The sequence below is a fragment of the Nomascus leucogenys genome, chromosome 1a, assembly GCF_006542625.1.
Source record: "Nomascus leucogenys isolate Asia chromosome 1a, Asia_NLE_v1, whole genome shotgun sequence".
NCBI classification, from domain to species: Eukaryota; Metazoa; Chordata; class Mammalia; order Primates; family Hylobatidae; genus Nomascus; species Nomascus leucogenys.
The window spans coordinates 84,600,498-84,626,792 of record NC_044381.1 but is presented as its reverse complement, the minus strand read 5'-3'; the positions used below and the strand labels follow the sequence as shown (position 1 = coordinate 84,626,792).

At 44.7% G+C, this 26,295-nt stretch overlaps 1 protein-coding gene and 1 pseudogene across 1 annotated transcript in view; both read right to left on the bottom strand.

The window, feature by feature from the left end:
* Nucleotides 1–7,472, bottom strand: part of ARG2 (arginase 2) — a 34,106-nt gene extending 26,634 nt beyond the window's left edge. The window contains exons 1-2 of the mRNA XM_003263594.3: nt 7,170–7,472; nt 6,320–6,392 (exon numbers count right to left, since the gene is read on the bottom strand). Coding sequence (XP_003263642.3) covers nt 6,320–6,392; nt 7,170–7,280 — 184 coding nt within the window. The 5' untranslated portion in view covers nt 7,281–7,472. The remainder of the gene's footprint in view (nt 1–6,319; nt 6,393–7,169) is intronic.
* Nucleotides 7,473–11,487: 4,015 nt separating this feature from the next.
* LOC100589376 lies at nt 11,488–12,099 on the bottom strand (annotated as a pseudogene).
* Nucleotides 12,100–26,295: the final 14,196 nt, after the last annotated feature.

Genomic DNA, 26,295 nt, shown 5'->3' with positions numbered 1-26,295 from the left:
AGTGTGAATGGCAGAGGCAGAAGGTTTGGTGGATCATACAGCCTTACAGTCTCTTCAGAAACATCACTGATATTTGCTGTTGAGTCAACCTAGCAACCAATTCTTGTCCCAAAGATATGACACTGTTCAAAAGGCACCTCAGAGATATCAGTTTCATCTCTTTTCAATGCCCAAAACTAGAGCTTGAAAAGATCCATATTTATCAACAGACATTATTTATAATGTGTCTTTACTGTATATTTCATAAAATATAAACACATAAAACTTACATAATGTAACAGTTGTAAACACCCTATAATTACTACCCAAGTCACAAAATAGATCAATATTAGCAATTCAGAAGTTTCTGATATACATATATATATATATATCTCCTTACTGATCACAATTGCCTAGTTTTTTAATTATTGAGATATAATTTACATACCATAAAATTCATCCTTTTAGAATTTATAATTCAGTGCTTTCTAATATATTCAAGAAGTTGTGCAGCCATCGACACTACCTAATTCTACAACAGTTCCATCACCCTTCAGAAAGAAACCCATGCCCTTTAGCAGTCATTCCCAGCTCCTGGGAACCACTAATCTCCTTTCTGTCTCTATGGCTTTGCCTATTCTAGACAGTTCATATGAATGGAATCATATAACATGTGGCCTTCTGTGTCTGCCTTCTTTCACTTAGAGTGTTTTCTAGGTTCATCCACGTTGTAGCATAAATTAGTACTTCATTCCATTTATGACTGAATAATACTCCATTGTATGGATATGTCAAATTTTCCTCCCCTATTCAATTAATGTACATTTGAGTTTCCACGTTGACCATTATGAATAATGCCATGAATATTTGTATATAAGTTTGTGTGTGGCCAGGTGCAGTGGCTCATGCCTATAAGCCTAGCACTTTGGGAGGCCGAGGCAGGTGGATCACTTGAGGCTAGGAGTTCGAGACCAACCTGGCCAACATGGCAAAATTAAAAATACAAAAGTTAGCCAGGCATGGTGGTGCTCGCCTGTGGTCCCAGGTACTCAGAAGGCTGAGGCCGAGATTGCACCACTGCACTCCAGCCTGGGTGAAAGAGTGAGACTCTGTCTAAAAAAAAAGTTTGTGTGAATATATGTTTTGAATTCTGCTGGGTATATACATAGGAATGGAATTGCTTGAGGATACAGTAACTATTCATTTAACTTTGAGGATCTGCCAAACTGTTTTCCAAAGTGGTTGCACAGTTTTACATTCACACCAGTAGTGTATGACAGGTCCAATCTTTTTACACCCTCACCAATACTTGGTATTGTCTATCTTTTTTATCATAGCCATCCTAGTGGGTGTGAAATGGTATTTCATTGTAGTTTTTTTTTTCCCCCGAGACAGAGTCTCACTTTGTTGCCCAGGCTGGAGTGCAGTGGTACGATCTCTGCTCACTGCAACCTCTACCTCCCAGGTTCAAGTGATTCCCCCACCTCAGCCTCCTGAGTAGCTGGGACTACAGGCATGTGCTACCACAGCCGGCTAATTTTTGTAGTTTTTAGTAGAGACAGAGTTTCATCATGTTGATCAGGCTGGTCTCGAACTCCTGACCTGAAATGATCTGCCCACCTCAGCCTCCCAAAGTACTGAGATTACAGGTGTGAGCCTCCATGCCTGGCCATTGTAGTTTTTAATTTGCATTTCCGTAATGACTGTGTTTATTGCCCATTTGTATAACTTCTTTGGAGAAGTGGCTAATTAAATCTATTGCTAATTTTTAAATTGGGTTGTCTTTTTACAGTTATTTTATTTATGTTTGCTGAACACTAGAATCTTATCAGATATGTGATTTGGAAATATTTTGTCCATTCTATGGGCAGTCTTTTTACTTCTCTTTTTTTTGGGGGGGGTTTCCATTACATTGATGAAGTCTTTCCACTTTCTTGATAGTGCTCTTTGAAACATAGATGTATTTAATTTAGATAAGTCCAGTTTAATTTTTGTCACTTATGATTTTGGTGGGATATCTAAGAAACCAACACCTAACCCAAGGTCGCAAAAATCCAGTCCTATGTTCTCTCACAATTATATGGTTTCAGCATTACCTTTAAGACTTTGGTCCATTTTGAGTTAATTTTCATATATGGTGTGAGATAGGGATTTTTTTTTTATGTGGATATCCAGTTATCCCAGCACCATTTACTGAAGACTATTCTTTCCTTACTGACTTGTGTTGGTCAAATAAAGACAGCCTTGTGAATGGACAATTTTAGGAAACCACCAGACCAGTCAAATGACAACTTTCTGGGGATGGTCTATGAGGAGAATTGACTCTGTTCTCCTTTTTCCAGTAACTGCCAGCCTCCTGGTTTCGCTGTGATTGCAGGCTATTGGCTGTCCAGGCTACAGCTGATCTGGGAAAAGGCAGCATGGGAACAGGACAAGTTAAAATGCCACAAATCTTAATGTTCTTACTGAGATTCAATGTTTTTCTTGAATAAATGCTCCCCAGATTGCTAGAAGCCTTTGGTTAATTTGCAGAGTTCTGAAAAAAGCTGATTCTGATCATTTTTGCCGATGTTCTTGATATGGTTTGGCTCTGTGTTCCCACCCAAATCTCATGTTGAATTGTAATCCCCAGTGTTGGAGGTCTGGCCTGGTGGGAGGTGATTGGATCATGGGGTTGTTACTAATGGTTCAGCACCATCTCCCTAGTGCTGTCTCATGACAGAGTTCTCATGAGATCCGGTTAAAAGTGTGTAGCACCTCCCTCTTCGCTCTCTTCCTCCTGCTCCTGCCATGTAAGGCATGCTTGCTTCCCCTTCACCTTCCGCCATGATTATAATTCTCCTAGGGCCTCCCCAGAAGCAGAAGCCTGTACATCCTGCAGAACCATGAGTCAATTAAACCTCTTTTCTTTTTAAATTACCCAGTCTCAGGTATGTCTTTACAGAAGTGCAAGAACAGACTAATACAGTTCTCATTCCTTTTTTGGAGGTCCTACACCACCATTTTCAATGATGTCACTATACAGTATTTTAAAACAACACAGATTTCCCACTGAAGTGCAAATTTCTTGAAAAACTGGAGAAAGGAGTACAAGGCCCACTCCTTCTCACCCTGGTAACAGGTGGCTAGAGTTCACAAATTACCATGGTTCGCAGAGCTAACCAAAATCAAGTGCAGATATACTGCTCCTCAGCCTTGCCAGAGCAATGCCTTTTCATTTCTCTTAGGCCCTCTTAAGCCCAGGAGTTCAGGACCAGCCTGGGCAACATAGTGAGACCCCGGCTCAACAAAAGAAAAAAAAATTATCCAGGCATACTGGCATGTGTCTGTAGTCCCAGCTACTCAAGAGGCTAAAGTGGGAGGATTGCTTGAATACAGGAGGTTGAGATTGCAGTAGGCTGTGACTATGCCACTGCACTCCAGCCTGAGTGACAGAGACCCTCTCTCAAAGAAAAATAAAAGGCGGCTGTAATCCCAGCACTTTGGGAGGCCTAGACGGGCAGATCACCTGAGGTCAGGAGTTCGAGACCAGCCTGGCCAACATGGTGAAACCCCGTCTCTGCTAAAAATGCAAAAATTAGTCGGGCGCAGTGGCAGGCACCTGTAATCCCAGCTACTTGGGAGGTTGAGGCAGGAGATTTGCTTGAACCCAGGAGGCGGAGGTTGCAGTGAGCCAAGATCGCGCCACTGTACTCCAGCCTGGTGACAGAGTGAGACCCCGTCTCAAAAAAAAAAAAAAAAAAAAAGAAAAAGAAAAAGAAAAAAAGAAAAGGTTACCTGACAGAACTGTTGAGTATCCTTACTAAGCCCAAGGAAATAAAACAAGCCCAGACACTAAGTCAAATACATTCATTCGAGAGAAAACAGGAAGTTTAACTCATGCTATGGTAACACCGGCAGCCTGTGACATCAGAGCAAAGGCAAGGAACAAAGGGATTGTGCAAGTTACCTTTCCATGAGTCTCTCCTTTGAAATTTGACCCATGCTGTTTATTTGAAAGTGTTCAAAACACTCAAGTTATTTTGGTACTGTTTAGGAACAGAGCAATTGAAATGTCTCTTGGTACTTTTCTCCAACATAGTCCAGGAGATTAGCCAAAACCACATGCTAGAAATCTGCTGAGAGCCACAGTTTTATTTAATAGGCTATGAGATTCTATTTCAGACTGCTGGTGATACTGAGCTACCAATCAGCTACACGGTAAGGATATAATTGTACAATTAAATATATTTGAGAAAAAAGTCAAAGGGAAGGCCATATAAACTGAAGCTTCACCATCACTTTAGGTTGGAGTTTAAAGAGGAAGCAGTAGAGGGAGTAATATTTACAGGAGAATAGCTTCACCTGGGTTGAAGTGGAAAAATACCAAGAGCTGTGACAGGAAAGGAAGTCTACAAAGCATAAGTAAGAGAAGCTGCTACGAATGTACCCTTCCCCCTCATTCAGCAGCCTCAGCTGATTGTTACAGAGGTCTCCTCCAGAAGAGGCTGAAACCACTTCTTGTCAGGAGTCTCTTAAGGCAGAACCTACAGACGGTAGAGCATTTTGAGCAATGCTTGGCCGAGTTCAGATGGACTGCAGAGTTGTCTCCAGGATTTAAAAATAGTGATAACCAGAGATTGTCGTCTTCAGTGTAAAATGATTCTTTTAAAAAGGCAGTGTGTACAAGCTATTTTAAGAGACAGTATGCTCATTTATAGGCGGGAATAAAAACCTCCTCCCATTAGTTAACTTGCCACACATTAAAAGAAGACTAAATCTTAGCAGTTTGTCTTTAATCTTCGGTGGTGAACTTGGAGAGTTATTAAAATGACTGAGAGGCCTTAGGAAAGAAGAAACTGCAATTATTTAATAAACAAGGTTTGAATATTGAATCCAAGTCACCATATCCATATGTAGGCGGAGGTACATGAAGGACACCTCAACTCAAGGCGGTTTCAGTGACTTCATTATTCCTCTGGCTTTTGGAAGGAGATGACTTAACTTGGAATGGACTTATGACCAGCAGGGAAGATTTCAGAGCAACAGTGGGAAGTTAACTTAGATTCTGTGTTATTACCTCCATAATCTCCGTGCTGCCTCACATTTTGCACTTATATCACCAGAAAAGATATGTGAATGATCCAAACATGAACAGAGCAAATGGCCTTGAACGGAGGAGAAACATTTAGACTGGATATAAAGAAGAAACTTCCTGCCATAAAGGTATTTATTTATTTATTTGAGATGGAGTCTGTCACCCAGGCTGGAGTGCAGTGGCACAAACTCGGCTCACTGCAACCTTTGCCTCCCAGGTTCAAGCAATTCTTCTGTCTCAGGCTCCTGAGTAGCTGGGACTACAGGTGCATGCCACTATGCCTAATTTTTGTATTTTTAGTAGAGAAGGGATTTCACCATATTGGTCAGGCTGGTCTCGAACTCCTGACCTCAGGTGATCCACCCACCTCGGCCTCCCAAAGTGCTGGGATTACAGGCATGAGCCACCGCACCCTGCTTATAAAGATATTCAAATTTGGTGCTGTTACTAAGAGAAGGGTTCTCCCTTACTATAGAAATGGCATTTATAGCCAGGCACAGGGGCTCACACCTATAATCCCAGCACTTTGGGAAGCTGAGGTGGGCGGATCACCTGAGGTCAGGAGTTCAAGACCAGCCTGACCAACATGGTGAAACCCCGTGTCTACTAAAAATACAAAATTAGCCAGGTGTGGTGGCACACACCTATAATTCCAGCTACTTGGGAGGAGAATTGCTTGAACCCAGAAGGTGGAGGTTGCAGTGAGCCAATATTGCACCACTGCACTCCAGCCTGGGTGATGGAATAAGACTCCATCTCAAAAAAGGAAAAAAAAAACATGGAAAATACAGATCTAAGCCTATTAGTTCTATAAGTCAGTGAGCCTATAAGACCTATATTACTGCTTCCAGTAATAAAGATATTAACCCTAGAGAGGAAATAATTTGAAGACAGAAAACTGGCGAGACTGATGAATCATAAGCATCTCAAGATGGAGTTAGGAAAATGGAATTTTAAGGGGAAAGGTTGACTGTGCAGTTGAAGCTGGAGCTAGTGTTCTTAGCATCACTTGCATTCCCTGGCAGCTGTTCAGACCTTGCCTCACTCTACCTCCTTGCGTTCCAACACACTCTTTATTGCAAGAAGACTTTGCCTGATGACCCCTTGATAGATCTTAAGCCGCAGATGGAATCCAAAGGAGGATGCGGGATGTGGCAAACTGTTCCCAGACACAAAGCTGTGTAGTCCCTGGATGTCAGAGAAAAGACTCTGAAGTGGTCTGTTACTAGTCCTGCACTAATATCTAAAAATCTAACCACTTACCCAAACTGGAGAGCCTTTTCAGCAAGCCAGCTTCTCTTATGGCAGCAGGACCATGCTCCACTCCTTTTCTTTTCTGTCAGTCACACAAATTACACAGAGGTAGAGAAGCTGTCTGAAAAAAACCCACTTTGGTACACTTAGTTCCCAGCAGGTTCCTCTGAAAACTTGTGACAGCATCAGCCCTTCCATCTATGACTGTCCTTCCAATTCCATTGTTGGAATCACATCACCTGCCCAAGCCAAGACGGGAGAGAGGCTGAGCAAGGTTAGGACCCGGGAGCTAGGCGTGTGTGGGGCTGGCTCGGGCCAGAGACCGGGCTTCGAGACGACTGAGCGCTCCGGACTGCAGGTTTCCTTCATTGAAGAGAACAAAACAGCTCCTCCCGGCCTCCCGCGCTGGAGAGGCCAGCTCCAATTTCCCTCCCAGTTAATGCTCATTATGAGTAAAAGGATCCAGAAGACATAAATCCTCGGTCTCTCCCTTTAACCTCCTCCATCGATTCTCCACTGGAGATTCTGACCAGTTTCGCCTCCTCCAGCCCCTCCAAGGAATCCTCTTCCTCATCCTCTCCCCTCCATCACCTGTTTTCTCGGTCTTTCTGGGGAGGCCGCAAAAACACACCCTTATCCCAAACAGGGTGCCCTCCACCCCTCCCTCCCTCGTCATCCTCTGTCGGGGGAAATCCCACATGCTCCCACGGTGCCCAAACGCGGGAACCGGCCAGTTCTTCCCCTCGCCATTTCTCCCCATCCTCTCCTTGCCTCCCGGTCCCCCGCACCCTACCGCCGCTGTCTCCAGGTTCTGGGGGGCGGAGGATCCTGCCCGGCGGTGCCAGGTGCCAGTTCTCACCTGCCCTTGTGAGAACGGGGCTCCTATCACAGCCACGGAGTGGACGGATTTCTTCCGGATGGAATGCGCTCGCGTCTGGAGGAGACGCGAGAGGCTGCCCCTTAGGGACATAATCCGCAGCACTGAGAATCTCCAAGGCAAAGGCTCAGCGCGGTTGGAAGCCAGGAGTGAGCGCCACCGCCCGCCGCTGCGCTTACCTACCCGCGCCAGCCTCCGCCCCGCCCCGTGACGTCACCGCCACATTGGCCCCGCCCCGACCCCGCCGCCCGCGCCTCCAACCAGCCCCCGGCACACCTTCTTCGCAGGCCCCGCCCACCGCTCTGTAAGGCGGGGACATGCCTTCGATGACGTCACCCCACTCTGGCCTGTGCTCTCCGGCCAGGGACATGCCCCTGCCGCTGACGCCAGAAGGCCAATATCCGGGTCTGGCCAGTAACAGCGCGGTGACCAACAGGTGTGTCCCTTCGCGGGAGGCGGCCGGCCCATGCCAGGTTCCTGAACTTGGCGGAACGCAGCCGACACGAATCTTCACGCCCGGCTGATGCTGACTCTACAGATGGGCTGGCTGGGTCGGGCCTGGTCTGGCCCTACCTAGTCAAAGCCAGGATCCATCTGCTTCGTTCTATCTCAAAGCTCAAAGCCCAAAGCCCAGGAAACACTCTTAGACTTTGGGCATCAGTGAAATTTGGATTCGGAGATATAACATAGATGAGAGCTCTCTGAGCCGGGCACGTTTATAAGGAGCCATCTACCTTAGGTATTTTGAATGAAAGAGGTTAGGATTTACAAAGCAATTACCTTCTAGATGTTTTTAATTCTTTACCTGAATAACGGGAGCGCTGGTTATTAAAAAAGCAAATATAGCAACGTATTTAGAATATTTCTAAGTTAAAGAGCTGTAAGTACTAAGTAACTAGAGTTTTAATAACTAATAATAATTTAATAATCTCAGCATTCCAAGAACTTTACCCCTCCAATTCTATACCACAGGTTACTTTTTAAAGCGAAGAAAATATCAAAGACATAAGTAATTTTCCCAGAGCCACATAGCTTGTAAGTGGCAGAGCTGACTCCACATTCCAAGTTCTTAACCAAGACACCATGGCATGCAAGAATCTAGACATTATTTCTACCAAATTAATTTTTTACATAAACACCTGAAATTTATTTCACCTGATGTCAATTTACACACTGCTCTCCAAAATAGTTCAGAGGTCTCCATGGCAACACCATAACTCCAAAGGAGCTTTAGTACCCTAAGACATTTTGTTTTTAGAGGCTGTGTTGTATAGTCTCCCCCTGCTGGTTTAACAATGATGTCTTTGAGGCCTTAGCAAAATAACCGCTATAAGGCAGTGGTTCTGAAAGTGTGGTCCCAGACCAGCAGCATCAGCATCACCTGGATACAGCATCAAGAAGAAATCGGCTGCACATGGTGACTCACACCTGTCATTCCAACACTTGGGAGGCCAAGGCAGGAGGATCTCCTGAGCCCAGGAGTTTGAAACCAGCCTGGGCAGCATAGTGAGACGCTGACTGTACCAGAAATTAAAAAAAAAAATATATATATATATATATAGCTGGGTGTGGTGGCATGTGCCTATGGCCCCAGCTACTCGGGAGGCTCAAGTGGGAGAATCTCTTGAGCCCAGGAAGTCGAGGCCTCAGTGAGCCATGATCACACCACTGCACCTCAGCCTGAGTGACAGAGTGAGACCCTATCTCAAAAAAATAAAAAGCAGCAAGAAACTTCTTCCTTCATGAGCACCTGCTATGGGTCACCAGATACTTGTTAGAAGTGCAAATTCTTGGGCCCCACCCAGAAATTTACAGAATCAGTAACTCTAGGGGTAGGGCACCAGTAACCTATGTTTTAACAAGCCCTCCAGGAATGGGTGGGGGCGTGGTCAGGGATTCGCAGTCACAGATACTGTCATACTTGTTCAGTTCATTGAAATTATGTTGATACTTTTGTATTTCTTGCCCATCACTACATTCAATTTTTTTTCCCCTTTACTAAATGTTTTCTGAAGTTGACACTGGCATAGGTTGCCTCAGGGCTTCCTGTGCTACCGCAAAAACCTCTTGCTTCCGCTGGGCGCGGTGGCTCACGCCTGTAAAACCAGCATTTTGGGAGGCTGAGGCGGGTGGATCACCTGAGGTTGGGAGTTTGAGACCAGCCTGACCAACATGGAGAAACTCCTGTCTCTACTAAAAATACAAAAAGCTGGGCATGGTGGCGGGTGCCTGTAATCCCAACTACTCAGCAATCTGAGGCAGGAGAATTGCTTGAACCCAGGAGGCGGAGGTTGCAGTGAGCCAAGATTGTGCCATTGCACTCCAGCCTGGGCACCAAGAGCAAAACTCTGTCTCAAAAACAAACAAACAAAAAACAAAAAACCTCTTGCTTCTTGGGCATTTATTGTGGATCACCAGACTGACCTTTCCAAAGTGCTACTTTAATCCTGCATGTCATTTTCAGTGGTTTTCCACTATCTATAGTTTAGTCAGAGATAAATTACTAGTTCCACTTTATTATGCACTGGGAGAGTGAACAGGAGATTGTTATACAGGTTGAGCATCCTTAATCCAAAAATCTAAAATCCAAATCCAAAATTTCAGCACATACATGATGACGCAAATGGAAAATTCCATACTGGACAGTCCCAGTCAAAATGCAGTCAGTTTTGTCTGAAGGTAGTGAGTTACCTTAATAGATTGGTCACAGTCAGTTACAGATGGAACACCTTGTTCTATTTTTTTCTCCCCTTCTTTTTTTTTTTTTTTTTTTTTTTTTTTTTTTTTTTTTTTTTTTTTTTTTTTTTTGAGAAGGAGTCTCGCTCTGTCACCCAGGCTGGAGTGCAGTGGCGCAATCTCAGCTCACTGCAAGCTCCGGCTCCCGGGTTCACGCCATTCTCCTGCCTCAGCCTCTCCGAGTAGCTGGGACTACAGGCGCCCGCCACCACGCCCGGCTAATTTTTTGTATTTTTAGTAGAGACAGGGTTTCACCGCGGTCTCGAGCTCCTGACCTCGTGATCCGCCCGCCTCGGCCTCCCAAAGTGCTGGGATTACAAGCGTGAGCCACCGCGCCCGGCCTTCTCCCCTTCTCACTACTGCACTTGACTAGTCTTTAAAAAAAAAAAATGCTGGGTGCAGTGGCTCATGCCTATGAGCCATGATTGCAACATTGCATTGCAGCCTGGGTGACCCAGCAAGACCCTGTCTCTAAAAAAAATAAAAATAGGGCCAGGCGCAGTGGCTCATGCCTGTAATCTCAGCACTTTGGGAGGCCGAGGTGGGTGGATTGCCTGAGGTCAGGAGTTCGAGACCAGTCTGGCCAACGTGGTGAAACCCCATCTCTACTAAAAACACAATAAAAGTAGCCAGGCGTGGTGGCGTGCGCCTGTAATCCCAGCTACTCAGGAGGCTGGGGCAGGGCAATTGCTTGAGCCAGGGAGGTGGAGGTTGCAGTGAGCCGAGATCGCGCCACTGTACTCCAGCCTGGGTGACAGAGTGAGGACCCCATCTCAAAAAAATAAATAAATAAAAATAAAAATAGAAATAAAAGAATGCAGTCAAAACTTTGTTTCATGAACAAAATTATTTATAAAATCACCTTCAGGATATGTGTATAAGGTGTATATGAACATAAGTAAGTTTCATGTTTAAAGTTGCATCCCATTCCCAAGATATCTCATATGTATATGCAAATATTAAAAAAATAAAAAATCTGAAACACTCCTGATCCCAAGCATTTAGGATAAAGAATACTCAACCTGTAGTCCTATTATCTTTAACAATTCAAATTGTTATTTATTCCATGTCTGAAATAGTTTATAGTTCATTTTTAAAAGGACAACAATAATAAAAATTGTATGCACTTAGAGGCATTCGGAATGTCAACAAACAGCTGCAACTTTTTTTTTTGCAATTACAGAGTATTCAGTTAACAGAACAACAACTATTTCGTATAAGCTGCATCAGAGACAACTGAAGATGTAAAGCTACCATCCCATATATAATAAATTTGTGCTGTGCACCAACAAAAACCTGCTTTAAATTTCCATGTCAATTTACAGCCCCCATAGTGTACCAAACAAGGTACAGTATGGAGGCTACTAAAAATATCACCAGGACAGGGCTATCTAACAACACGTTTGGTAGTGTGTTAACTATACAAAAAAAAAAAGACGGTGTACAGTTTAAAAACAAGTCTTACACAGCCTTACATTTCAATTTTTTTTGTCTTTAAAAGGAGTGAGTTGTGTGCAGTGGGGTTAAATGCTTTAATGACGAGAAAAAAAACTGAAACTTGAACTTATTCATCATCACCATCTTCTTCATTTTCCTCCTCCTCGTTCTCTCCCTCTTCTTCCTCTTCCTTCTTTTTCTTGCTTTTTTCAGCCTTGACAACTCCCTTTTTGGCTGCATCAGACTTTCCTTTAGCTCAATATGTAGCAATATCCTTTCTGTATTTTTCCTTCAGCTTTGCAGCCTTCTTTTTAAGGCTGCTTGTCATCTGCAGCAGTGTTATTCCACATCCCTCCCAGTTTCTTCGCAGCATCACCAATGGACAGGCCAGAATGTTCTCTTCTGACTTTTGGGCCACATGCAGAACAGAACAAGAAAAAGGCTGAAGGAGACCTCTGGGGTGCATTGGGATCCTTAAACTTTTTGTCTCCCCTTTAGGAGGGATATATGTTTTCATTTCTCTTTCATAACGGGCCTTCTCCGCCCTTGCCATAGCTTCAAATTGTCCTTTCTCTTTAGCAGACATGGTCTTCCCCCTCACTGAGCACTTCTTAGAAAACTCCGAGAAGTCGACTGAAGCATCTGGATGCTTCTTCTTATGCTCCTCCGGACAAGTTTGCACACAAAATACATATGATGGCATTTTGCCTCTTGGCTTTTTAAGATCTCCTTTGCCCATGTTTAGTTATTTTTCCTCAGCGAGGCACAGAGTCTCCTAGTGCCCATCCGGCTCTCACTTGCCCCGGCACTGTCTTTATGGAGCTCAATGTACTGCCTATAATTCATTTTTAAAACCCCAAAGTTCATCAAACAGCAACTCAAAGCAAAACAAAAAACAAACCCCAAAGTTCAAAATGAATACCTGCTTTTATTTTCAAAACAGGCATTTAATTTAAAAATCTGTTTTCAAAAATAAAATTCTAAAGTCATAAAGAATGAGTTGGTTAAAAGTTTACTTTAAAACTTGTACCCTGTTAGTGCATAGCTCTAGGACCCCTTCTCAGGTTCAAACCAGCTTGCTCTATTTTTCTTCTTCCTTTGTAGGAGAATCTAGAGATTTGGCCTCTTTCCTTTAATTGCATGGCTTCCAACACACACTCTATCCCTTAATAGGTTGCTGGGAGTTGTGGGGTGGGGAACTGTGAGGGAGTGGGAATAAGTAAGACGCAATTGTCAGGTTTGCTGATTTCTGGGGTGTAAATACTTTCTTATTTATGAACTCCCATTGTGATGTCACTGAACATGGAGTTGTGAAGAGGTGCTCATTTATACAGTATTTCTGCCATACAGATACAATCAACACACAAAAAAACCTCAAGAACAGAAATAATAGGAAGACATAGCAAAATAATTAGGCAGTGATAAGTCTGGAGTCTATATTATCTTTGGTTTTAATATAATTTATGTAATTAAATTATTACAGGCTGGAGTACAGTGGCACCATCACAGCTCACAGCAACCTTGACCTCCTGGAGTCAAGCAATCCTCCCACCTCAGCCTCCTGAGTAGCTGGAACTACAGGTGCGTGCCACCATACCCAGCAAATTTTTTTTTTTTTTTTGGAGAGATGGGGTTCTCATTATGCTGTCTAGACTGGTCTTAAACTCCTGGGCTCAAGCGATCCTCCTTGCCTCAGCCTCCCAAAGCTGCGATTACAGGCATGAGCCACCGTACCCAGACTGTAATCTGATTCTTAATGAAGGTTGTGTTCGACAACTGGCTCACAAAATTCCTAAAAATTGCAAGCTGCTAAGAGCAGGCTCTAGCACACCATTGTTTACTGCAAATCCAAGGGAACTCAGAGAAGGGTAAACTACAAATTCTCAAAGGCAGTGTAGTGGCAGAAAAGTGTGATACCTTTCCTCATCCATCGTAAGGAACAGCCACCACTCCTATATCAAATGACAGATTAACAAGAGAGAAAAGAACCAGGTGTGTCTGGGAAGTGAGGAGCGCCTCTGCCCGGCCGCCCCGTCTGGGAAGTGAGGAGCACCTCTGCCCGGCCGCCCCGTCCGGGAAGAAGTGAGGAGCGCCTCTGCCCGGCCACCCCATCTGGGAAATGAGGAGAGCCTCTGCCCGGCCACCCATCGTCTGGGAAGTGAGGAGCGCCTCTGCCCGGCCGCCCCGGCTGGGAAGTGAGGAGCGCCTCTGCCCAGCCGCCCCGTCTGGGAAGTGAGGAGCGCCTCTGCCCGGCCACCCATCGTCTGGGAAGTGAGGAGCGCCTCTGCCCGGCCACCTATCGTCTGGGAAGAAGTAAGGAGCGTCTCTGCCTGGCCGCCCCGTCTGGGAAGTGAGGAGCGCCTCTGCCCGGCCGCCCCGTGTCTGGGAAGAAGTGAGGAGCGCCTCTGCCCGGCCGCTCCGTCTGGGAGGTCTACCACGGAGGCCAGAAGCAATGTGGGGGCTGGATGTGGTGGCTCACGCCTGTGGTCCCGGCACTCTGGGGGGCGAGGCGGGTTGATCACTTCGGGCTAGGAGTTCGAGACCAGTCTGGCCAACTTGGTGAAACGTGAAAAATACAACAGACAAACCAACCAACCAACTCAGTGACAACAAAACAGGTCTACCCTGGAGTCATACTCCAATTTTTTCTATTTTCCTCCCTTTCTGATCCTTTATCCCACTTTCTTTTTCTTCCTCTTCCTTCTCCCTCTTCTTTGTCAAATAGAGGATTGAGTTATTATCACTGATCCATATAAAGTCCCTCTCTCATTTATTTTAACTCCCACCCCCCATTTCTATTCCCCGACTTCCCATGTGTAACCTTCCTAATATGTTTGATACGCATCTTTTTGTTTGTATGTATTTTTAGAAAATGTTTATTGTTTTTGTGTGCAAAAAAAATTAATAAAAAAAAAAAAAAGAACCAGGTGCAGTGGCTCATGCCTACAATGCTAGCACTTCAGGAGGCCAAGGCAGGAAGATTGCTTGAGCCCAGGAGTTCAGGACCAGCCTAGACAACATAGCGAGACCCTGTCTCTACAAAAAATAAACAAAATTAGCTGGGTGTGGTGGTGTGTACCCATAGACCCAGCTACTCAGGAAACAGGAGCCAGGAGGATCCCTCGAGCCCAAGAGGTCGAGGCTGCAGTGAACTGTGATCATGCCACTGCACTCTAGCCTGGGTGACAGAGAGAGACCCTGTCTCAAAAAAGAAAACAAAACCAAAAGAAAATTATAACAAATTTATTTCATCAAAGTTTTACATGACACTAGAGCCTTCAGAAATGAAAGGACCCATTATCCCCCAAAGCAGGGCGCCACAGTGGTTGCAAAGCGGTAGTGATTTGTAGTTGTGGATGCTGCACTTGTGTGAGATGTTGATTCTGAACCTGTTTGGCAATCTTTGAATCTTCTTGGTTAATATTGTTTTGGCAAATACAGGCTGTAATGGTTAGATGATGGCAGTGTTTATGGGCAACACATGTGCACACTTGGCATTGATAACCCTGTTTCCCAAATACTCCCCAGATAAACTTCCTGCAATAAGAGTAGTAGGTGGACTGCCTCAGGTATGTGAGAATACTCTTGTTCCCATTGATCTGTTTTATTGGTGGGGAGGGGTTGGGTTTGGAGACACTGTCTCATTCTGTCACTTGAGCTGGAGTGCAGTGGTACGATCACAGCTTACTGCAGCCTTGAACTCCTGGCTCAAGAAATCCTCCACCTCAGCCTTCCAAGTAGCTGGAACCACAGGGGTGCACCCCTACTCCTGGTTAATTTTTATTTTAGAGACAGGATCTCATCATGTTGCTCAGGTTGGTCTTGAACTCCTGGTCTCAGATAATACTCTCACCTCAGCCTCCTAAGTACCTGGGATAACAGGCTTGAGCCAGCATGTCCTGCCCTATTAGGGTTATTACCACAAACACTTTCCCCTCTGGCTGCAGATACACCCAGCCTTGGAAGGTGTTCAAGGTGTTGGCCATGCTGGCGGTGCACAGCCACTCCCAGTGGAAAAAAAAAAAAAATAGCTCAGAGCAATCTTTTGAATCTATGCTCCTATATTGCAATCCTCAAGCTTGGCCCAAATAAATTCTCTAGTCATATTAATTTTGCCTCAGCTTCTTCCTTTTAGTCCACACTGGAGTTGTTACCAGGGAAGCCCTAGAAATATAGCTGGGAAAGCTCATTATTTTCTTTCTTTTTTTTGAGACAGAGTCTCCTTCTGTTGCCTAAGTGTGCAGTAGTGCGATCTCGGCTCACCGTAACCTCCACCTCCTGGGTTCAAGAGATTCTTGTGCCTCAGCCTCCCGAGTAGCTGGGATTACATGTGCCAGCAACCACGCCTGGCTAATTTTTTTTGTATTTTTAGTAGAAAAGTGGGCGGGGGTGCGGTTCTCACCACATTGGCCAGGCTGGTCTCGAGCTCCTGGCCTCCAGTGATCTGTCCGCCTTGACCTCCCGAAGTGCTGGGATTACAGGCATGAGCTACCACACCCAGCCTATTTTCTTAAACCATCAACAGCTGTGAAAGTTCATTATTTTTTCTTAAACAGTGTTTTTCTAGTCTTTTTATCTGTAGGTACCTTGCTTAAAAGAACTCCAGATGGCCTGAGAAGCCACAAGAGCTTCAGAACCCTTCATCAATTACCAGAGGAAGATAAGGCTGGTGCAAAACTGGTGCCAACCAGAACCGGAAGCTCCTTGTTACCTTTAGATCATTAAGATACCATTATAATATCAAAACCCCACCCAGAGAAGAAAATCCCCACCATTTTCTGAACATGCATTGTATGAAGATGCATGTTTATGATCTTGGGCTCCAGCACATGTTTACATACCTCCCCTTCCCACATCTAACTCCGTAAAATCCCCCAGCTTCCTATGGCTCTGGGAGAAGGTGTCTTTAGAGCAGGGGTCCCCAACCCCTGGACCATTCACTGGTACTGGCCTGTGGCCTATTAGGAACCAAGTTGCACAGCAGGAGGTGAGTAGCAGGTGGGCAAGCAAGCGAGTGAAGCTTCGTCTGTGTTTACAGCTACTCCCCATCGCTGGCATTACTACCTGAGCTCCGCCTCCTGTCAGATCAGCAGCGGCATTAGATTCTCCTAGGAGTGTGGACCCTATTGTGAACTATGCATGTGAGGGATCTAGGTTGCACGCTCCTTATGAGAATTTAATGCCCAATGATCTGTCACTGTCTCCCATCACCCACAGATGGGACCATTTAGTTGCAGGAAAACAAGCTCAGGGCTCCCACTGATTTTACATTATGGTGAGTTGTATAATTATTTCATTATATATTACAATGTAATAATAATAGCAATAAAGTACACAATAAATGTAATGCACTTAAATCATCCCAAAACCATCCCCCCCGCACCCTGGTCTGTGGAAAAATTGTCTTCCATGAAACTGGTTCCTGCTGCCAAAAAGGTTGGGGAACATTGCTTTAGAGCAAGAGCTCTCTATTCATGGCCAGAAATAAAACCTGCTTGCCTTTTGTTTTTCCAATCGGTTGTTCTTTCTTTGCAACCGACACAAAGTAGGGAAAGAACTCAGTTTACCAGTGATAGAATTACAGGATACATGTGGCCAGGCGCAGTGGCTCACGCCTGTAATCCCAGCACTTTGGGAGGCCGAGGCAGGTGGGTGACCTGAGGTCAGGAGTTGGAGACCAGCCTGGCCAATATGGTGAAACCCTATCTCTACTAAAAATACAAAAAAAAAAAAAAAAAAAATTAGCCAGTGTGGTGGCACATGCCTGTAGTCCCAGCTACTCAGGAGGCTGAGGCTGGAGAATCGCTTGAACCTGGGAGGTGGAGGTTGCAGTGAGCCGAGATGGCACCACTGCACTCCAGCCTGGGCAACAAGTGAGACTCCCTCTCAAGAAAAGAAAGAAAGAAAGAAAGAGAAAGAAAGAGAGAGAGAAAGAAAGAAACGGAGGGAAAGAAAGGGAGAAAGAGAAAGGAAAGAAAGAATTACAGGGTACATGTTTACGTGAAGTGGTCATAGCCCGGGGCATCTCATGGACAATGGCTGCCATCAGTGGCATTAGTGTAGAGCTCCTCATTGTACATGGGTTTGGTGGTCCTCCATTGGTGCTGGTCTGGCCCACGTGCACCTCGTTCACAGTCACCATCAGGTATGGCTCCAGCAGCTGGTGGCCCTTCATGAGCAAGTGGCACAGGTATCACAGCCTGACGGGTTCTTCTTGCCTGCTGCCCTGAAAAAAACCATTGAGAACAGCAGACGTTGTAGCAAAGAAAGAATTTAATTAATAATTGCAGGGTCAAGCCAAGTGAGGAGAACAGGGAGAAATTTCTCAAACCCCTCTCTCCAAGAATTTGGAGGCTAGGGTTTTTTAAGGGTACTTTGGGAGGCAGGGAGCTGGGGAACTGAAACAATTGATTGGTTGGGGATAGAATCACAGGGGCCTCTAAAACTGTCTTTACACAGCTGAGTCAGTTCCCAGGAAGTGTGGGTGGTCTCAGGACCAGGGGGCCTCTCTTGATCTACTGAAATGCTAAATCTGAAAAGGATCTCCAAGACCAGGTCTCTAGGTTTCATAATAGTGAGGTCATCTATAGTAGTAGTTGAGGAAGTTATCAATCTTGAGACCCCCATTACGTGACTTTGGGGCAGTAAGCAACTTACAGAAAACAGAGGAAGCAACAGCAGCTCATTCTTTAACTATGTTCAAGCCCCTACCACAATTCTTCAGCAAAGGTCAAGCCCCTACCATAATTGTAACCATGTCATATGAATGTGGCTTCGATCTCCGAACAAGGAGGGGGGTCAGTTCTCCTTGCCTCAAAGTTTAGCTCTAAACTAAATTCCTCTTATAGTTATCTTGGTCTCTACACTAGAATATACAAAACAAAAACAAAAACAAAAACAAAAACCAACAAAAACCCCCAAACAATTAACTTGCAAGACTAGAAGCAAAATGGAGTCAGTCACGTTATATTTCATTACTTAAAATTCTGCAAAGGTGGTTTCTCAGGGAATGTGGATCCTTGAATAGCCATTCAACAGCCTGGTGCCGGACCATAGGCTGGAGCCTCTGCCCCCGGCTGGCAACCCTCGAAGCAGCCACAGGAGTGGAGGCAGCCCTGGGGAAAAGCAGCACCCAGGCGGCCCTTGACTAGCCATTCTGCCTTCTCCGTTGGCCCTTCTCCTCCCCTCATTCCCTTCATCCCTCCCAAGGTCGAAGGGAAGGGACCGGGCTCACCAGGGAAGCCTGTCCCTCTCAATCTCACAGCGCTTCCAGGGGCCTTGCGCAGACTCCTCCTTTCTCCAGGGCCAAGAAACTCCTCTCCTCTGAAAGCTGGAGCCACCAGTCCCGTTAGTGCCAGCCCCTAGCGGATCCCCACCCCCTTCCCCTTTTCCTCTTCAAGAATATGTTTTGTTAAATTGGCCTTTTGTCCTTGGTTCCTAAAACAGCTCTGGAGCAATAAAGGTGAAAGGCTCTTGTTATTTATAATGAGCCCCTTTCAACTACACCTGAATTTCTGTTAAGGAGGTGAGTTTTGTAAAGTCCCTAGGTAACCACAGGATTAGGGGCCAGGAGAAGCAACCATGTGCTCAGGGACTTGAAATTCATACTCCTGCCCCGCCCCCAACACACACACACCTTCAGGAAGGGGAAGAGGGGCTGAAGGTTGAGTTGGCCACCAATGGCCAGTGATTTAATCAATCAGGTCTACATAATGAAGCCTCCATATAAACCCAAAAGGACTGAGTTCAGCGGACTTCCACATATGGGGTACAGGGAAGGCAGTGCACCACAACTCCATGGGACAAAAGCGCCTGAGCTCAGGACCTTCCCAGACCTCCATGTATCTCTTCATCTGGCTATTCATTTGTATCCTTTAAAATATGCTTATAATAAACCAGTAAGCATAAGTATTCCCCTGAGTTCTGTGAGCCTTTATGAGCGAGTGGCACAGATGTCACAGCCTGACAGATTCTTCTTGCCTGCTGCCCTGCAAAAAGCCACCGAGAACAGTGGGAGTTGCAGCAAAGACAGAGTTTATAGGAAATTAACTGAACCCAAAAGGAGCGTTGTGGGAATGCCAATTAATAGCTGGTTGGTGGGAAGTTCCAGAAGCTTGGACTTGCAATTGATGTCTCAAGTCAGGGGCACTTTTGTGGGACTGAGCTGTGGGCAAGTTCTGTAGGATCTGACGTGACTTCCAGGTGGATAGTGTCTAATTGCTTTCTTGGTGTATGGGGAAAACCCCCCATACGCTTGGTCACAGAAGTTTTCTGTGTTGTGAGAAACAACAGGAGAATCAAACTGTTTGTGTTTTGTTTTGTTGTTTTCTATTCAGTGCTCTTGTAAAAAACTGCCCAGAGAGCTGCCTTGCCCCTTGTACCATGTGAGGACACAACAAGAATGTGTCATCTGTGAAATGGGCTATCACCAGACACCAAATCTGCAGGCAACATGATCCTGGACTTCCCAGCCTCCAGGACTGTGACAAATAAATTTCTGAGGTTTCCTGGGAGGAAGTTTCCTGATTGGGAAAAGACTGAGGCTTAGCACCAGAAAGTCCTAATTCAGCTTCATTCGGCATCAAAAAACCCAAAAGAACCTTCCACGCATTCTCATTGAAGCCCTAAGCCTCCCTCCTTTTGTTTAAGGTGGTATATACAGTTGTCCCTCTGTATTAGTGGGGGATTGGTCCCAGGACCTCCCTCAGATACCAAAATCTACAGACGCTTAAGTTCCTGATATAAAATGGCATCGTGTTTGCATATAGCCTATGCAATCCTCCTGTATACTTTAAATCATCTCTAGATTACTTCTTATACCTAATACAATGTAAATTATATGGAAATAGCCATTATCCTGTATTGTTTAGGGAATGATGGCAAGAAAAAAGTCTATGCAAGTTCAGTACAGACATTATTTTTTCTCTTTTTCTTTTTTTTTTCGAGACAGGGTCTCACCCAGGCTGGAGTGCAGTGGCATGAACATGGCTCACTGCAGCCTTGACATCCTGGGCTCAAGGGATCCTGCTGCCTCAGCCTCCCATGTAGCTGAGACAGTAGGCATGTGCCACAACACTCGGCTAATTTTTTTGATTTTTTGTAGAGACAGGGGTCACACTTTGTTGCCCAGGCTGGTCTCAAACTCCTGGGCTCAAGCAATCCTCCTGTCTCAGCCTCCCAACGTGCTGAGATTACAGGCGTGAGCCACCAAACCAGCTCTCTGAATATCTTCCACCCTTGGTTGGTTGAATTCATGGATGCAGAATCCACAAATACAAAGGCCCTACTGGAAACCTTTATCTCTGGCTATTCAGAGAGTTACATTGTACTACACAACACCCCAGTAGGTAAATTAACATTTTCTCCTCTTAAAGTCTATTGTCAGTTAATTCACAGGCCTCTAACATTAGAGCCTGGGATGGCAGAGGGAAAGATATCCTCCCAAGAGTGCTCAACTCTGGCAGCTCCATCAAAATAACTTGGGAGCTTTTTAAAAACACTCATGTCCAGGCCGGGCGTGGTGGCTCACGCCTGTAATCCCAGCACTTTGGGAGGCCGAGGTGGGCGGATCACGAAGTCAAAAGATCAAGACCATCCTGGCCAACATGGTGAAACCCCGTCTCTACTAAAAATACAAACGTTAGCTGGCCCTGGTGGCACGCGCCTGTAGTCCTAGCTCCTTGGGAGGCTGAGGTAGGAGAATCTCTTGAACCCGGGAGGCGGAGGTTGCAGCGAGCCGAGATGGCGCCACTGGACTCCAGCCTGGTGACAGAGCGAGACTCCATCTCAAAACACAAAAACAGAAACAAAGCTCGTGTTCACGTTCTCCTTCCCTCGCTGCCCATTCTGATTTAATTACCTGGGGTGGAGCCAGGTGTAGTGGTTTTTAAGCGCTCGCCAGCTGATCGTACTATGCAGCAGGGTAGAGAATCCAGTATTAAGAGTTATATCTTTCAGTACTTCACAAATTTTAATGTCTAAGAGTATCACCTGAGAATCTTGCTAAAACTCAGATTCTGAGTCTGTAGGTTTGGTGTGAGACCCAAGAATCTGCATTTTGGAGAAGCACCCAGCCACTGCTGCTGGTTTACCTCCCACACTTTGAATATATCAGGCTTTTTAAAAACCAGGGCTCTTGGCCGGGCAGGGTGGCTCACGCCTGTAATCCCAGCACTTTGGGAGGCCGAGGTGGGCAGATCACGAGGTCAAGAGATGGAGACCATCCTGGCAAAGATGATGAAACCCTGTCTCTACGAAAAATACAAAAAATTAGCTGAGTGTGGTGGCACGTGCCTGTAGTCCCAGCTACTCAGGAGGCTGAGGCAGGAGAATCGCTTGAAACCAGAAGGTGGAGGTCGCAGTGAGCCGAGATCGCACCACTGCACTCCAGCCTGGGCAACAAGAGCAAAACTCCGTCTCACAACAAAAACAAAACAAAACTAACAACAACAACAAAAACCAGGGCTTTTTTACCTTTCCTTTGAAATCTTCATTAAAAAATAGTTACATAAAGGTAACTTATTTCCAAGCCTACACAGTTGTGGCTTGATCAAAATCATGAAACTGAGCTGAGGGTGTTATGGTCTAATTGAACCTATTTGTAAAACCTATGCCCATCAAATTAGATCCATCTTTTATCTAAACTTTCTCACAAGCTTGGCTTATTACATTAAAAAACCTTTAGTGCACAAGAACAAAAAGTATCCTGATATTACAAGGGAAGAGAAACATTCCACATAAAAGCCAGGTGTGTTCCTAGACTTAAGTTGAAAATATTAAGCTCTACTGTTCTAGAAATCCACAAGATGGAGATGTGACTCCATGAAAAAAACCACTACTTTCTGTGCTGTATCAGATTCTGCCAATAGATTTCTTTCTATGTTTCCTTTCTTCTATTTTTTTTCCACTGTCATTCTTCCTCACTTGAAACAATTACTAGCCATTTTCACTGGCTATGAGAACAACAGGGTGACAGTAAGTAAACTATGGTAGATTAATGTCGGGGAAAAACAAGCATTTTTTCTTTCCATTGCTAGGTTAATGGCTGACAACAAAGCACACATTAACATGAGAAAAAGTATATAAAAAACATATTAATAAGCTAGGTACGGTGGCTCACACCTGTAATCCCAGCACTTTAGGAGGCCGAGGCAGTCAGGTTGCTTGAGACCGGCCTGGGCAACATGGTGAAACCTCGTCTCTATTACAAATATAAAAATTAGCCAGACGTGGTGGTGCACACCTGTAGTCCCAACTACTGGGGAGGCTCCTACAGTAAGCTGGGCTTACTGGGCTCAAGCAACCCTTCTGCCTCAGCCTCCCTAGTACCTAGTAGCTGTGACACCATGCCCAGCTTTTTTTTTTTTTTTTTTTTTTGGTAGAATCAGAATCTCGCTATGTTGCCCAGCATGGTCTGGAACTCCTGAGCTCAAACGATCTTCCTGACTCAGCCTCTCAAAGTGCTGGGATTATAGGCATGAGCCACCGTGCCCGCAAGACAGGCCAAGCTTCCTAAACAGGATAAAATATTATACAACACTAGCCATAAAAGACAAGATTGATAAACTGGACTTTATGAAAATTAAAACCTCTGTTCATCAAAAGACACCATTAGAGTATGGAAAAGTAAGTCACAGACTGTTTTACTGCTTGGAGGATATACCTCAATCAAAACATTTCCTTAAATGGACAGATGAGGAGACTTCCATTTCTGAAAGATGGAACAGACATACCTTTGCCTATCCATCCCAGTAAGAAAGCTAAAACCTTTGCGCCTGTAATCCCAGCTACTTGGGAGGCTGAGGCCCAAGAATCGCTTGAACCCAGGAGGTGGAGGTTGCAGTGAATAGAGATTGTGCTACTGCACTGTAGCCTAGGCGACAGAGCGAGACTGTCTCAAAAAAACAAAAAACAAGGGCAGGGCCAGGCACTGTGGCTCATGCCTGTAATCCCAGCACTTTGAGAGGTTGAGGCGGGCAGATCACCTGAGGTCAGGAGTTTGAGACCAGCCTGACCAACATGGAGAAACCCCGTCTCTACTAAAAATACAAAATTAGCTGGGCATGGTGGCGCATGCCTGTAATCCCAGCTACTTGGGAGGCTGACCTCAGCAGGAGAATCGCTTGAATCTGGGATGCGGAGGTTGTGGTGAGCCAAGATTGTGCCATTGCACCCCAGCCTGGGCAACGAGAGCAAAACTCTGTCTCAAACAAACAAACAAACAACCCACAAAGCAGTAATAAGGATTTTAGTGAATGGGTGCAGTTGCTTATGCGTGCAATCCCAGCACTTTAGGAGGCCAAGGCAAGAGGAACTTGAACCCAGGCATTCAAGGTCACAATGAGTTATGATCATATCACTGCACTGCAGCCTGAGTAACAGAGCAGTATCAGAAATCCTTTCTCTAAAAAGAAAAAGGATTTTAGAGATCTTAGATTACCACAGTATTTATTCCTAATAATTGAGTATTTTTAAAAAATTAAGTAAAGTATATTTGGCCTTTTTCTTTCTATGACTCTATAATTGTGAAACTTCTTAGCCTGCTGGGCATGGTGACTCATGCCTGTAATCCCAAATCTTTGGGAGGCTGAGGCCGAAGGACCACCTGAGCCCAGGAGTTTGAAAATAGCCTGGGAAACATAGTGAGATGCCATCTCTACAAAATATGCAAAAATTAGCCTGATGTGGTAGAGTGTGCCTGTAGCCCTAGATACCTGGCGGGCTGAGGTGGGAGGATCTCTTTAGCCCAGGAAGTTGAGACTGCAGTGAGCCGTGACTGTACCACTGCTGCACTCCGCTTTGGGTGATAGAGCAAGACCTTGTCTCAAAAAAACAAAACAAACCAAACCAGAAAGAAAGAAAAATAAAAGAAACTTCTTAGGCTGTACAGGTACATTTTGTATTGTAGACCCTCTGGAAGTTTGGTGAAACGAATGGACCCTTTATTACAATAATGCTTTAAAATGTATAAATACGTAGGACTTCCAAGAAAATCAACTAAATTAAAATATGATTATCAAAATATTTTAAAAATGTGTTACAGTGATATGTTTCTTTATTGACACATTAAATAATAATAGCTAGTGATGGGTTTAATAATTACTGCAATTTTGAAGTAGCAATGACTAGAAATGACATTTTGAAACAATTATTGTGAAAATATCTGTGATTTCTGTCAGTGACAAAAATCACAAGCTCTACTAATACTAGTTTGTTGCCTATATTCATAATCAAAAGAAATGTTAATTTTTTTATTTTTATTTTTTAAGTCTTCCAACTTCATCCAATTCTTTTTTTTATTTTATTATTATTATACTTTAAGTTTTAGGGTACATGTGCACAATGTGCAGGTTTGTTACATATGTATACATGTGCCATGTTGGTGTGCTGCACTCATTAACTCGTCATGTAGCATTAGGTATATCTCCTAATGCTATCCCTCCTCCCTCCCCCCAGAAATGTTAAATTTTAATTAGAAGTTAATGAAACTAAAAATGAAACACTGATTCTATCCGTGGAGCCCAAGTTAAGAACTCCAGGACTACAGGCTTCCCCAAAACATTAACAGTACTTATCTCTGAGTGATGGAAATGTGGGTGGTTTACATTTTTTTCTTTTCTGTATTTTTCAAATTTTCCACGATAAACAAATATCACTTTTTTAATTATAAAACACATGATATATGCAATAGTAAAAGGGGTGATACGGTTTGGCTCTCTGTGCCTACCCAAATCTCATCAAATTGTAATCTCCACTTGTTAGGGGAGGGACGAGGTGGGAGGTGATTAGATCATGGGGACGGATTTCCCCCATGCTGGTCTCATGATACTGAGTGAGTTCTCTCATGAGATATGATGGTTTAAAAATGTGGCACTTCCCCCCTCCCCTCCTGCTGCCATGTAAGACATGCCTGGCTTCCCCTTTGCCTTCCACCATTATTGTAAGTTTCCTGAGGCCTTGCCAGCCATGCGGAACTGTAAGTCAATAAACCTCTTTTCTTTATAAATTACCCAGTCTCAGGTAGTTCTTTATAGCAGTGTGAAAACGGATTAATAAAAGGGGTGTATTAATTGTCAGATTCAGGGCACAGAAATAAAACTAGAAAAATAAAGAAGTGCTTGAAGAAATCCTTTAGGAAAAAAGGAAAACAAAATTCTGAATGAAGATGAAGAAACAGAACCTTTCATCAGAGAGACTTAAAGCTGGTGAGACCTTTATGCCATGGATCTTTTTTTTTTTTAATTAATATAGACACAGTCTTGCTATGTTGCCCAGGCTGGTCTTGGACTCCTAAGTTCAAGTGATTCTCCTGCCTCAGCCACCCGAGCAGCTGGGATTACAGGCATGCTCCACCATGCCCAGGTAATTTTTTTGTATTTTTAGTAGAGATGGGGTTTCACCATGTTGGCCAGGCTGATCTTGAACTCCTGACCCAAGTGATCTGCCCTCCTCAGCCTCCCAAAGTGCTGAGATGACAGGCATGTGCCACCGTGCCCAGCCCATCACAAGTGTTTTGACAGTCCACACAAACATCCTGGGCCACATCAGAAGTAAAAATGGAACCCACAGGCCACTATTACTTATGAGTTTAGTAATTTTATTATCCATTCCTTCTGCATCTCCCTCTCCTGCTTAATTCCCAGCCAGGTCTTGCCTGTCTACCACGGTCCAAGCAGCCATTTGGGAGAACTCTCAGGCAGTGAAATCCAAACTCCTTACCAGACCCCACAAGACCCTCTTGGATCTGACCCCTACCCTACCTCCCCAACTTCCAACTGTTTTCCCCACACACCAACCTTTCTGGCCTTTTGATTATTTCATTAAGCCAAGCTTGTTCCAACGTCGAGGGGTTTGTCTTTCCTGGTCTTTCTTTCTAGCAAATTCCTCCTCCAGAGCTCCTTCAGTCCTGTCTGGCTCGTCACCCTTGTATCTCAGT